This window comes from Melopsittacus undulatus, chromosome Z (assembly GCF_012275295.1).
Source record: "Melopsittacus undulatus isolate bMelUnd1 chromosome Z, bMelUnd1.mat.Z, whole genome shotgun sequence".
Taxonomy (NCBI): Eukaryota; Metazoa; Chordata; class Aves; order Psittaciformes; family Psittaculidae; genus Melopsittacus; species Melopsittacus undulatus.
Genome location: NC_047557.1, coordinates 68,539,704 through 68,552,884, shown reverse-complemented (window position 1 = coordinate 68,552,884; position 13,181 = coordinate 68,539,704). Strand labels below are relative to the sequence as shown.

The 13,181-nt window shown below is 38.5% G+C and overlaps 1 protein-coding gene across 1 annotated transcript in view; it reads left to right on the top strand.

The window, feature by feature from the left end:
- The first annotated feature begins 7,102 nt into the window (after window positions 1-7,102).
- Window positions 7,103-13,181, top strand: part of FER (FER tyrosine kinase) — a 153,454-nt gene continuing 147,375 nt past the window's right edge. The window contains 2 exon segments of the mRNA XM_034072609.1: window positions 7,103-7,192; window positions 12,348-12,607. Coding sequence (XP_033928500.1) covers window positions 12,401-12,607 — 207 coding nt within the window. The 5' untranslated portion in view covers window positions 7,103-7,192; window positions 12,348-12,400.

The window sequence follows — 13,181 nt, the reverse complement described above, 5'->3', positions numbered from 1 at the left end:
GGTATTGCCATTTTCAGTGTTAACAAGAGCATGACGTGGAGTCTAGAGGCTCACAGGCAGAGGGTGGTTTGTGGCAGCCATCCTAGTTCTGCTCTTCCTAACCTATAGATTAGGTTTAGATTAGGATTACAGGCCCTCACTGTCTTTTTCTTTTCTGCCTGGTGAGATCAGTCTCCACTGTCTGCCTTGCTATTTACTTGTGACTCTGAGGCAGAAAATTCTACAGGATGGAAGCGAAAGTGGTGAAGTAACTGCAGCTGTAGTAGAGAACCATTTACTGCATGGTTCTCTACTACATGGCAGCCCTTCCCATTGCTCATTTTTCACAGTATGCCAGAGGTGATAAAATAAAGGGTATGTTGCAGAAGATTTCAGGCCATGGGGAGTTGGGAACAACTGCAGGTGTTGTAGAGAATGAGATTACAGTTCAGAATCATCTTGGCAAATGGAAGACATCATTTGGAACAGAGCAGGGCATCAGCACAAAAGCTACACAGTCTATAGGCTGGATTGCATGAGTATGTGATGGGGGAAGAAACAGGGTATGATGCAGTTTGGTGAAAAGGACTTGGAATTTTTTGATCACAAAGGACACCGTATCATGCTATTTGGAAGAGACTGAAGCATTTGGGCAGGAGCTCAGAAATAATTTGAAGTAATCTCTCTGGTTTTCTCAGAGTTGATGGGTTGTACAGTACCTGACTACTTTAGGTTCTGAACTCTAAGTGAGATAGTGTCTACTTGGAGGGTGTTCAGAGGACAGCAGTGGTCTAGAAAATGATTTAAAATTAAGAATTTAAAGAATTGAAATAGTTTAATCCAAAAATAGTATATTCAGACTGTACAGAAGTGACTAGTCATTTCTCTCTGTTCCTCAGTCAGAGTGAGGAAGGTTAGGTTTGGTCATTGAGAAACTTTTTTCCTAGTGCTAAGGGCAGGGAGTGCTAAATCAGATAGCCTGAGAAGACTGAGTCGTGACAAAAATCTTTCTGTGGTACTTTGGTGGAACAGGAAATGGTTAGGTGGGCTCTTTACATAGCAAGCCTTATACCTGCATGATTATTAGTGACTTACTTTCATCATGTCTATTACTGCCATTTGCTCATGTGAAAAGAATTCCAACAGGTAAAGGAAAACTTTTTATATCCAAAAAAGGAAGTGTGTATTGTAATTCTGGACTGTCTGAGAGTTGTTTTCTGAGCTTTTATCCGTGTGGGTGTTATTTTTTTTTTGTGGTTTTTTTTTTGTTTTATTTTTGTGTATTTTTTTTGATACTACTGACAAGTGAAATCCAGTTCTTTGATGGAGCTCATTCCTTCTTATTTGCACATATTTTTAATAAGATCGCAGCTGCAAGATCTGCTAGGGAAAGCTGGTTTTCATACAGCTGCAGGGATAGCATAGTGAGAGCACATTGTGTGAAGATGCTTGTATGTGAGCAAGTATTGAGTACAGACTTCACTTGATTCAGTCAGGTAAGAAGGGATGTTGGCACAACTGACGGATAGTAATTCCTGTCCTGCTTTTGCAGTTTAGAGACGTCTTGAGATGGAAGTTCTGCTGTTAAACAGATCCGTGTTTTTTTTTTTTGCATGAATTTTTATCATATTTTTTTAACCTGTTTGTTTCTTGGTGTCAAAAGTATCTTTAGACATTGAATTCTCTCATTTAATTATTAGCTAGGCAAAGAAGTACTCAAGAGTAGCTTTTAGAAATTTCATTTGCTGTCCCCATGCTCTTCTGGGAAACATTTCAGGGATCTGACATACCATGTCACTTTGTGCTGTCATCTTTTTTTTTTTTTTTATTTTGATCTGACACTGTCACACTTACCTGTTTTGTGAGCGAAAAAATTCTCTTTACTTTCTTTGTGCAGAAGTTGCTCCATATTCTGAGCAGTGATACCTATACTTTTTTGATGCTTTGTGTTCTTCATGAGCTAGAATAATTTGAAGGTTTAGAGCAGCACAAATGTGTCAGCAGTGTAAGAATATGTTATGTTCTCTTTTCCCTTCATTTAAAAAAATCTGATATTCTGGATGGTTCCTAACCTGACTGCTTCAAAGCACTGAACAAATACTTTTGAAGGTATATGTTCAGGGACTACCAGACCTTTTTCTGGTAATGCCATTAAATAACCTGCAGTTCTCTCTTCCAGTATGTTACATTGCATTTACAGACATATGATGTCATCTGCTGTTTTATATGTTTGTTGCTCAGTGTTCTGGAGTTCTTATGTAAATTTTTAAATTATTTGTCAGTTCTGATTGCTCATAATGATCTTGTGTAATTTGGAAAGGTAAGCACAGATGATATGTGAAATGACAGATATGCAGGTGACCATTCTGAACAGCAGTCCAAGACCTGGCTTAGATTCTGGTGAGGCTTCTGACTCTCTCCCCTGTGAGTGTTTGTCTGGCTAAGTCTTACCCTGCATGGTTTTTACTTCTGTAATAGCTTCCAATGAGAAACATCAGAAGAAACTTCTTAGAAATCTTTTGTTCACCCCTAGTTCCAGCACCTTAACCCACAGGATCCTTGATTACTTCAAAGAACTCTTCAGATTGCAAAGCATGTTTTCCCTCTACAAAAGCAGTGGTGTATTTTTATTCTCCCTATTATTCTAGTCTACAAATTCTTCAGTATGATTTTAACCACCTTGTCTGGTATTGAAGTGAGACTGTCTTTGTTGTGCTTCTGCTAATTGCCTTTCCAAACTGTGAAAAAAATTGATATATTTTCCATTCTCCATTCCTCTTTACATAGGTCACCTTAAGTCTTAAGTTTTTGCAGAACTAATAGTTTGTCAATTTCATATTTTATGATGCTTTAACACCTCAGCTGAATAGTATCTGCCTCTGGTGATTTCTTACTATTAATTTGATATTTTTAAATGCCCTTCTGATGCTTCATTTTGAGAGAATGCCTTACATATTCCCAGTCTTAAGGGGATCTGATGTAGGATTGTCTTTGAGTGTCTCAGCAGTAATTTCAGAAAATAATAGATCATCCTATATTTTCTGCTCTATCTTATAATCTTCTTTCTTTTTATATCTTCATTATCTAGTGTTTTTTTTTTTTTTCATTGAGGTAGCGAGCTGTCTGTAACTATCAAATTCTACTGTGTTTGAGCTCAGAAACAGCAATGGGAGTCCTGTAGCATTTTATTGCTCTCTTACAGATGTCTCTAGTTCACTCGCAAGCCTTTATTATACTTTCGTGTACTAGCTACTATATACCTGTCAGTTAGATCAGTATTGGACTTATATTACCGGTTTTAAATTCTACTAATGACCTGTATGCAGATGAAAATATGCATATAGATAAAACGTCAGTAGCAATTTGAATTCTAAAGAAAAGTTGGGTTTGCATTTTAGTTTTGTATTGACTAACAATTCTCCATTCTACAGTAAGTGATAGTTTTTCCTTAAAAAAAAAAAAGGGCTCTTTGTGCAGAGAGCAAAAGATGGAGCTTTAACATCTGCTTGAAATCTAAATGTGGCCAGGTGCTGGTGGTAGTATGTGTTTTACTTTTTGTGAGTCCCGTTTGAACCAGGAAGGGGGTTAAAACTAGTGTTCCTGTCCAGTGATATACTGTTGTTTCCAGCTGGTTTTTATGTGTGATGGGAGGACTGAAGCTAAATTTACTATGATGTTTTCACTCTTTCTTGTAATTTTTTGCTGGTGAAGACTTTCTCTTGGGCTTTGCAACAAGTATTTTTGTATGTGTTTTTAAAAATGTAGTGGATTTTGTAGTGCTTCTAGCCTGCTGCATTTCTTTTACCTCCTTTTGTATCTGCTTGAGTAGCTGCTGGTTTTTTTTGCAGTAACTACATGTAAGCATCACATACAGTCTTCTCTATTTTTGGTCATGGAGCACTGAAGTTTCATATTTATATTAGGCAGCACTTTGTTTCTAGAATGTCACTAAGTAACCAGAAGGGAATACTAAATAATGTGTGCTTCAGTATAAAATAAACCTATCCCTTCATAAGATTTTGTAAATGTGTCCATGATTACTGCTGTGTTTTACATAGTGGTGATCTTGAAAATAATTCTGTTTTCTTTATCCTTACACACTGTCTTTCAGTTTTGCTCAATATGTCCTTTCTTAAAAGGGCATTGCTAAACTAATACTGAATGTCTCATCTTTAGATCTTTAGATGAGACATTCTGGTATAAGAGTGTGAGTGTACACTTAATACTGGTCTAAATGTAGCTTACACAGTATATATAACACTTGTAAGCTATAGCAAAGACTGTTTCTTATTGTTTTTTCTATTTCATATAGTTTTAATATAAAACCTCAAAGTTTCAGCCTTCTGTTTCAGTTTGCTTCACCTAGATTGCAGTTCAGAGTTACAGCTTGAAATTTTAGTGCTGCAGTCACCTGACCTCTTACTGCTCTAGATCTTGGAGTAATTAGAGCCATATAAGAAATATCTGTGTCTTGATTAGTCCCTTTCTTATGTTGATACTTGTTTTCTTACAGTGCCCTGAAAATACTGCTACTAAGTTTTGTCTTTCATATGATAAAGTCTGGCCTTTCATGCTTTCGTTTTCCTAATTAACTGGCTTCCTTTTTGTTTTGTCATGGGCGAAGTTCAGAAATAAATGAAATTATTCAATTTTATGGCTACAATACACTCTGCCATAAGACTTTCCAAGAACTTAAAAAAACCCCAATCTTTGATTACACGTGTTTGGCCTCTTCAGGAACCTGTTTAGCAAGGTTCCATGGAATATAGCCATTGAGTGTAAGGGGGCCCAAGACTCTTGCTTAACATTCAAGGATCACCTGCTACAAGCTCAGGAGTGTTGCATCCCGACTAGAAGGAAGTGCAGCAGGAGGGCCAGGAGACCCCCTTGGGTGGATAAGGAGCTGCTGAGAAAAATTCACAAGAAAAAAGAGGCTTATAAAAGCTGGAAGCAAGGACAGGTGGCCCGGGATGAAGACAGGGATGTTGTCGGGGTAGTTAGCAACCAAGTTAGGAAAGCTAAGGACAATTGGAGCTAAACTTGGCAAGGGATGTTAAAGATAACAGGAAGGGATTTTACAGGTAGGTAGCAGCTAAAAAACAGATTAGGGACAATGTAGGCCCCCTCCGGAAGCTTTCGGGAGAACTGGCTACACAGGATTTGGAGAAAGCTGAGGTTCTGAATGACTTCTTTGTCTCGGTCTTCACTGGCAAAGGCTCTGACCACACCACCCGAGTCTTAGAAGGCGGATGCAGGGACTGTGAAAACCTAGACGTTGGGCCCACTGTAGGAGAGGATCTGGTTCGAGACCATCTTAAGAACCTGAATGTACACAAGTCCATGGGCTGTGACGAAATCCATCTGCGGGTCCTGAAGGAGCTGGCGAATGAAGTTGCAAAGCCACTGGCCATCATATTTGAAAAATCATGGCAGACAGGTGAAGTTCCTGATGACTGGAAAAGGGGAAATATAACCCCCATTTTCAAGAAGGGGAAAATGGATGACGCGGGGAATTACAGAGCAGTCAGTCTGACCTCTGTGCCTGGCAAAATCTGGGAGCAAATTCTCTTGGAAGGCATGCTAGAGCACATGAAAAACCACAAGGTGCTTGGTGACAGCTAGCATGGCTTTACTAGGGGAAAATCCTGCCTGACCAATTTGGTGGCCTTCTATGACAGGGCTACAAAAGTGATGGACAGGGGTGGAGCAGTTGACATCATCTACCTGGACTTGTGCAAAGCGCTTGAGACTGTCCCACATGACATCCTTGTCTCTAAATTGTAGTGTCATCAATTTGATAGGTGGACCACTCAGTGGATAAAGAACTGGCTGGATGGTCGCACTCAAAGAGTTGTGGTCAACGGTTCAATGTCCGGCTGGAGACCAGTAACGAGTGGTGTCCCTCAGGGATCGGTGTTGGGACCGGTCTTGTTTAATATCTTTGTCGGTGACATGGACAATGGAATTGAGTGTGCCCTCAGCAAGTTTGCCAATGACACCAAGCTGTGTGGTTCTGTTGATAGGCTAGAGGGAAGGAATGCCATTCAGAAGGACCTTGACATACTTGTGAGGTGGGCTGTTGCCAACCTCATGAAGTTTAATGAAGACAAGCGCAAGTTCCTCCACCTGGGTCGGAGCAATCCCAGGCACAGCTACAGGTTGGGCAAAAAGGAAATTCATGGTAGTCCTGCGGAGAAGGACTTGGGGGTGTTAGTCAATGAGAAAATGAACATGAGCCAGCAGTGTGGACTCACAGCCCAGAAAGCCAACCGTATCTTGGGCTGCATCAAGAGGAGCGTGACCCGCAGGTCGAAGGAGGTGATCCTGCCCCTCTACTCTGCTCTTGTGAGACCTCACTTGGAGTATTGTGTGCAGTTCTGTTGTCCTCAACATAAAAAGGACATGGTACTGTTAGAACAAGTCCAGAGGAGGGCCACGAGGATGATCAGGGGACTCGAGCACCTCCCATATGAAGACAGGCTGAGAAAGTTGGGGCTGTTCAGCCTGGAGAAGAGAAGGCTGTGTGGAGACCTCATAGCAGCCTTCCAGTATTTGAAGGGGGCCTACAGGGATGCTGGGGATGGACTATTCATTAGTGACTGCAGTGATAGGACAGGGGTTAACGGGTTGAAACTTAAACAGCGGGGGTTTAGACTTGATCTAAGGAAGACAGTCTTTCCTGTTAGGCTGGTGAGGTACTGGAATGGGTTGCCCAGGGAGGTTGTGAATGCTCCATCCCTGGCAGTGTTCAAGGCCAGGTTGGATGAAGCCTTGGGTGATACAGTTTAGTGTGAGGTGTCCCTGCCCATGGGCAGGGGGTTGGAACTAGATGATCTTAAGGTCCTTTCCAGGCCTAACTATTCTATGATTCTGTGTGTAGAGGCAAAAGAATTTCTTCCCTCAGAACTGGGTGTCTGAAATCATAGCCTGCTGTGGCAGTCATTTAGGAAGTCTCCTCTTTTGGTTTTCTTGAATGACCTTAAAAAACCCTATATATATGTGTCTAATGGTAATAGTCTGAAAATGCAAAGCAACTTACATAACCTAAAGTTTCACAATTTATTTTAAAATGCTGAAATAATAAAGAAGCTTGATCTCTTTTTCTTTCCCAGAGTCCCCAGAAAATAAAAATATATTTCATAAAGTGAAATTCAGAAGTAGCTGCTGACATAGAAGTGTACTAAGGATCATTTCTTGAGGACATTTTTTTAAGGTATGTGAGCTGTGTTTTGCAGAAAAGCCTTCCTGACAATGACCTGGGTATTTTACCTTGAGTGGAGTAATATTTAGATCAATTTTGAAATGATCAGGCTAGCTTTAGATAATAACTTTGAGTGTTTATTGATGGCAGTAGCTCCATAGATGTATTAATTTTGCTAGTTCATGTTCCATACTTTTCACATTAAAATACTGAATGTGTGGTTAGTATAAACAAATAGTAGTTAAATCATATGTTATGTGTTTCATGGTCTTGAGCATTCCAGGAATAGGTCCTACACTTACATAAATGTCAATTGTTTTAATAGTTCAGTTTTCATTTAAGGTGTGGATGGAGGGCTAAGAATGACTCACTTCACTGTTTTAATGGAATATAACTACCATAAACCTGACATTCAGAAACTGAGTTGGATTGTCTTTACAAATTGGTCATCTGTTATAAAATTGCTTTTAAATCACTGCAGAAGCCTTGCATTGGAGCGTTTGTCCCCTGAATCAAAGTCCTCTTATTTTCCAGTTTTGCAGTATTATTAATGTTTGTAGGAGGCAAACTATAAACCATGCTAAGTGATTTGGAGTCCATATAGATTTATGATCAAGGGAGATGACAGCAGATCAAGAGTGAGTATGGTCTACTGTGTACCCTGCCCATTCCATGTTGCTCCCTCTGTAGGGGCCAGATGTGTTCTCTGCTTTCCTGTTCTGAGTTTAACTGGGGGTCAGGTGTGCTTCTGGTCTGTGTTTTATCGGTTGCTTACCTTGCCATCCATATTGTAAAACTACAAGTTCAAACTAATGCATGTAGATCCATCATTATTTTGACAATAGCAGTCAGAGTCTTGGGTATATTTCATGGCAGTATATAACAGAAAGCACCAATTGTTACGAGAGTAGGACAGCATCATGGAAATATATTGCCATGTATGTGCCCCCCGTTCATATGATTTTGGCCATTGTCAGACACACAGGATCTGTCATGAACAGATTGCAGTCTTTAAATTAAATGTAGATTTGCTATGAAAACTACTTGCTTCAGAGTTGTTGCTGGAATTCAGGAAGACTACTAAGGCTAGAATATCGGCTTTATTTGTTAAAAGAAGTGTTACAGTACTGAAGAATTATGTGACTCATTGAATTTTCTTACTGTCACGCTGACAAAACTTAACTTTGTTTGAAATCTGACTGCCTCACTGTGGTGATGGTGAAGACAAATTATAAGCTGTATTCAGTAACTATGCTTACATCTACTGCTGTTCAGGGTCTGATTGCTCATTCACAGTCTGTTGTTAAATGTACATTGAGTGTTCACTTCCTGTCAGCGATTAGCTTGTTATTTTTGAGAGTGATTCTGAAAAGAAAGAAATTCTTACTTTCTTTAAATTGGCTCTGATACGTATTTAACCGTTAAAGCTTACCAAGTATTGGTTGGCTAATTTGCATATCCACAATTTTTGTAGTAGCATATATATATTTTTCAAAATAAAAAAACTAGCTGAAAATCATTCGTCCTATTTAATGCCACTGGGATATTATTACTTTTACAAAACATGCTAGAATTCAGACTTGATAGCCTTGTCAAATTATGCAAGTATTGTTCATGCATGGAAAAAGAGATGAGCATCATGGGCATCTGGGAGAGAAGTAGGAAAGATCTCTTCAGAGTCAGAACAAGTAACTCCTAAAGGTTTTTTCTGTATGAATTTAGCGTATCATGTTTGTTGGCATTAGTTTTCCATCCAGGTACTTTAAAATGTGATGCCGTCTCTGTGGTTTTTGTTTGTTTGTTTTGGTTTTTTTTATGTGGGGCTTTTTTTTTTTCTTTTAAGGTAAAATATTCTCCCAACAATCTTTTGAGCAAGATTTTGTTTACCTTAGAATATGTTTGATGCTATATTTTCATCTTTTCAACACTGGAGTAGACACTCCCTATATTTTCTGGTAAATCTTTTCTGGTGTCAGATTTTGTTGCACTACTTCATTTTGCCACTAATATGTGGTTGCAAAATCTGAATCAGAATATGTCTTTGTTGTACCTGTACAATCTGAGCATTGTAATGTATGGTAAAGCCAAAAAATGGGACTATTAATATTTCTTCTGTAATCCTGTAACTGTGAACATGCGGAAGCAGAAAGAAGATCATGCCAGAAATAGCAGCCCAACTTGTTTGCTGTTGTTGAAGGGCAACTCCTGGTGCCATGGTTAGAGATGGAGAGCTGATCTAAATGGATCATTTTGCCCAGATGATTGTTGTAGGTCCCTTCAAACAGAAATATTCTGTTCTGCTGGTCTCACCCTATAGGGCAGCTGTCAACTCATCTGTGCATGCAAAGCAGGGAGATATTGGAAAAACAACTTTCTGTATTGGTGCCAGATATTTTCTCTGTGACAACTGGCTGTTGGCAATGGCCTTGTGCTTTTTAAGAGTAACGGAAATAAAGATTGTTTAGAATATGTCCATTTGTTGGTAATTCTTACAGTTTTGACTTCAGATAAGTGAGTCTGATCTGTACTGTTTTCAGTTGTTAAAAAATGTTAAAAAATTAAAAGTGATTTTAAGTAAAGCATTGGGTTTTAGCTAATCAACAGTTAAATGGCTGAGGTCTTGGATACTTGTTCACCACTTCTTTACCTCCACAATATTGGACCATTTGAGTTCTGCTGAATGTTTTGCTGAAACATTTCCTTAATTTACAATGAAGGCATACAGAGGCTGGCTTACCCAGCTGGGAATCATCAGCTCTGAGACTTCATTTATGCTCATTAGTCTTACAGAATCAGAATTTTATTACTTTTGAAAAACTAATTTTTACTGTGCTGCTTCTGCCATGGTGAATGGAGTAATTTAAAACTAGGACCACAGTCCAGTATTTGTACAAATTTATCTAGGTACCCAGGCATCTAATAGTGCAATCAGAAAAAAAAATCTACTTAGTGAAGGGAGGCTAAACAGGCGAGAGTGAGATGTTGTTGGATCTTCTGTTCTATTGATTTTTGAAATTGTATGGCTCCACAGTGAGTTGGCAGAAGCTGGCTGAAATACCATATGCTGAGAGTATTTCCTCTTGCCCTTGCCTGCCTACCTCTCAGTAAGACAGAGGTTAAAGTGAAATCAAACAAACTTTACTCATTGCACAAGGTTAGAGTAAAAGCAAGCAAGTCGGCACTTTACTCATAACATAAGGCCAGACATCATCCTGACATTCAGTTCCCATCTTTTCTGAATATGGAGTGTAAGGAAAGGAAGGTGCTATCTTTTTTTATAGCTAAAGGATATTTAGGTAATTATGCTAAAATGTGCTAAGAGAAAAATCAACTTGATCACAAAATTTTTTGTCTAAAAGGTGTCAAAAAATTCTGCTTCAATCATGTTAGTAAGTAGGTACTTTAAGATGTTTTGTTTTGCTTGTCTTACTAAAATATTGGTAGTTTTGCAAGACTGTTCTTAAATTTAAACTGGGAAAATATTAATACAACTTATAATGACACAGTCCACCCTTTTTAATTATTTGCTATTGTTCTTTATGACTGAGCTCCTAGCCATCAGCAAGAAATTCTAAAATGTACAGCTTCAAGTTAAAGAGAGTATGAAGCCTTAAGATAGATTTAAGGTTACTCATGCAACCTTGACTTGTCTCTCTTGTGTAGATGCATATGGGATGGTACTGTTCTTACTATTTTATCAGATCTTTGTTTCTTTAATAACATAGTATGGTTTGTGTTCTGAGAATAAATACGTAGTGGATGAGTTATTTCCATAACTCATGGGAAAAGCTAATGGAGTCAGGGAACTGCAGGGAGAGAGAAGTGAGTCCTGGGAATCAGACTTTAGGTTCTGATCTGGAAAATCTTTTGAATTTTTCTGTGGTAACTGAAGCCAGTAATGTCTTGCTTTTTTCTTGATAGGCTAAAAATACTAGACACCGAAAAGTGTGCTCTTAAACCGTTGTGCGTTCCAGTATTAGCTGGTACAGTGTTGTCATTAGGTTAATTGTCTCAGTTCTCAGTGTAAAATATGATGCTTCACCCCATGGGCTGTTAGGAAATGCGTCTGTTAATATTTGAAATACATTCTGCCAATTTAAGTAGTAATTTAAAGCCTATGGAAAAGATTAATACTCCTGGATTCCAAAGAGCCAGGACTTTGCTGGGGTGCAAGAATTTATGACTAAGCAGTACACAGGCTGTGTCTGCACTGTAGTTGAGAGCTGTAATTGCAGTTTAGTGTGAATTTATCTTACTTAATATGAAGCTGCTTAGTGTAGGGCAGTTTCTTGGTGTATATCAGATAACAGGATTCAACCCACATTACAAAACTCATGGAAGTCTGTGGAAATTACTCATGTGTGCCTTCAGAATTTCTATAATGTGGCTGCATGTTTATCAGTATTACAGGGAAGTATTTTAGAGCTAGCTCAAACAGATGACTTTGAGCTGTGGTTGTGTCATAGCATTTCATAAGGCAGCATTTCTTATCTGTTTATCAAATGGTTTCCATTTAGTACAGTAAGACTGGACTGCCTTAGGGGAAACTGTGAACTGAAGGACTCCTCTCTAATGGGTGTCACGGGGGAGCAGTGGACAATTACATGGGGAGCCTTGTTTGGGATATTTTCTGATTTTTGGGAGGTTGAAAATGCAAGTTTAATGGCCTGCTAATGTTTAGGAGCAAACTACCTTCTAACTAGTTGCCCAGTTCCCACAGATACGCTGCTTTAGAGCTGATGTGTTATTTGGACTTGTCTGTGCTCAGAGGACAGTAAACACCAGAAACAAATGTTCTGAGTCACCAGGAGTGGGATAGTATATGTAGTGTAGTTGGCAGTCCTTGTGTGGAAATACTTACTGGATTAAGTAAGTGGATTGGTCTTTAATATCTGTCTGAGGTGTTTTTATGTGTTCACCCATAGTTTCACTTCAAGTTACGAGAGCTACATTTTGCAGAAGGAAGCTGGAGAACAGCCTGAGATCTCTTCCAGTCATAGATAGGTATTTGAAACACTCTGACTCACAGTTTTTTTTTGAAGAAGTATATGTATGTGGTTAATCTTGCAGTTAAGTTATTTCAGGGTTTAGACATTAATAGTTTGTCACACTGGAAGTGTCTTTTTTTTTGTTTGATAGTGTCTCATGAATCTTATTTTGATTTCAGATGTGGTGAAGAGCCTGTATTTTCCCTTGTGTGGTATATAGTGCCTTAAAAAAATGGGGTTTGGAGGTGACCTGAAGTATTCTCATGATGCTTTATTAAAACTGCAAGATTGGGAGCTGCGACTGCTGGAAACGGTGAAGAAATTTATGGTTATGCGAGTAAAAAGTGACAAAGAATATGCCTCCACTTTACAGAATCTTTGTAATCAAGTAGATAAAGAGAGCACTTGTCAATTGGATTTTATCAGCAATGTGTCCAAGGTAAGACTATTTTGAATTTGGAATATCTTTGGAAATAACGGTGCTTGTTAGATTTATTTTTGCTTGTTTTAGTTTGAGTTGGATTTCTGTTTGCTCAGCTTCTTGGGAGTTAATCTTGCTAAAGTAGTTAAAATGCATTCCTTTCAGTTCCTCAGTGGAATATGTGGAACTTGAGCTCCAGTTTTGCTTTGAAATAATGATTGAAGTAGAATCAATCATGAATTCTGAAATTCAGTGTTTTAATTCCTGGGTTGAGCCTGTTACTTTGTTTAGTGTTTTGAAAATACAGCATGCTAAAGTAAGCTTTTCTTTTAAGGCAGTTAAATAGGAACTGTTATTTATATTATATAGAATTTGTGACAGAAATAGAAAAATATCAGGAAACCAGGCGAAGACTAGCAATCCAGCTGTTGTTCACACTGCAGCATGTGTTGTAAAAACAAAACATTAATTCAGGATGTTTCTCATAATTGTGAAGTTATTTTTTACCCAATTTAAAATGAATGTGTTTACTTTTTATAAAGGTAATGCTGTCCTTCCTTCAAATTATTAATTTGCAGATTTAGAGCAAGTT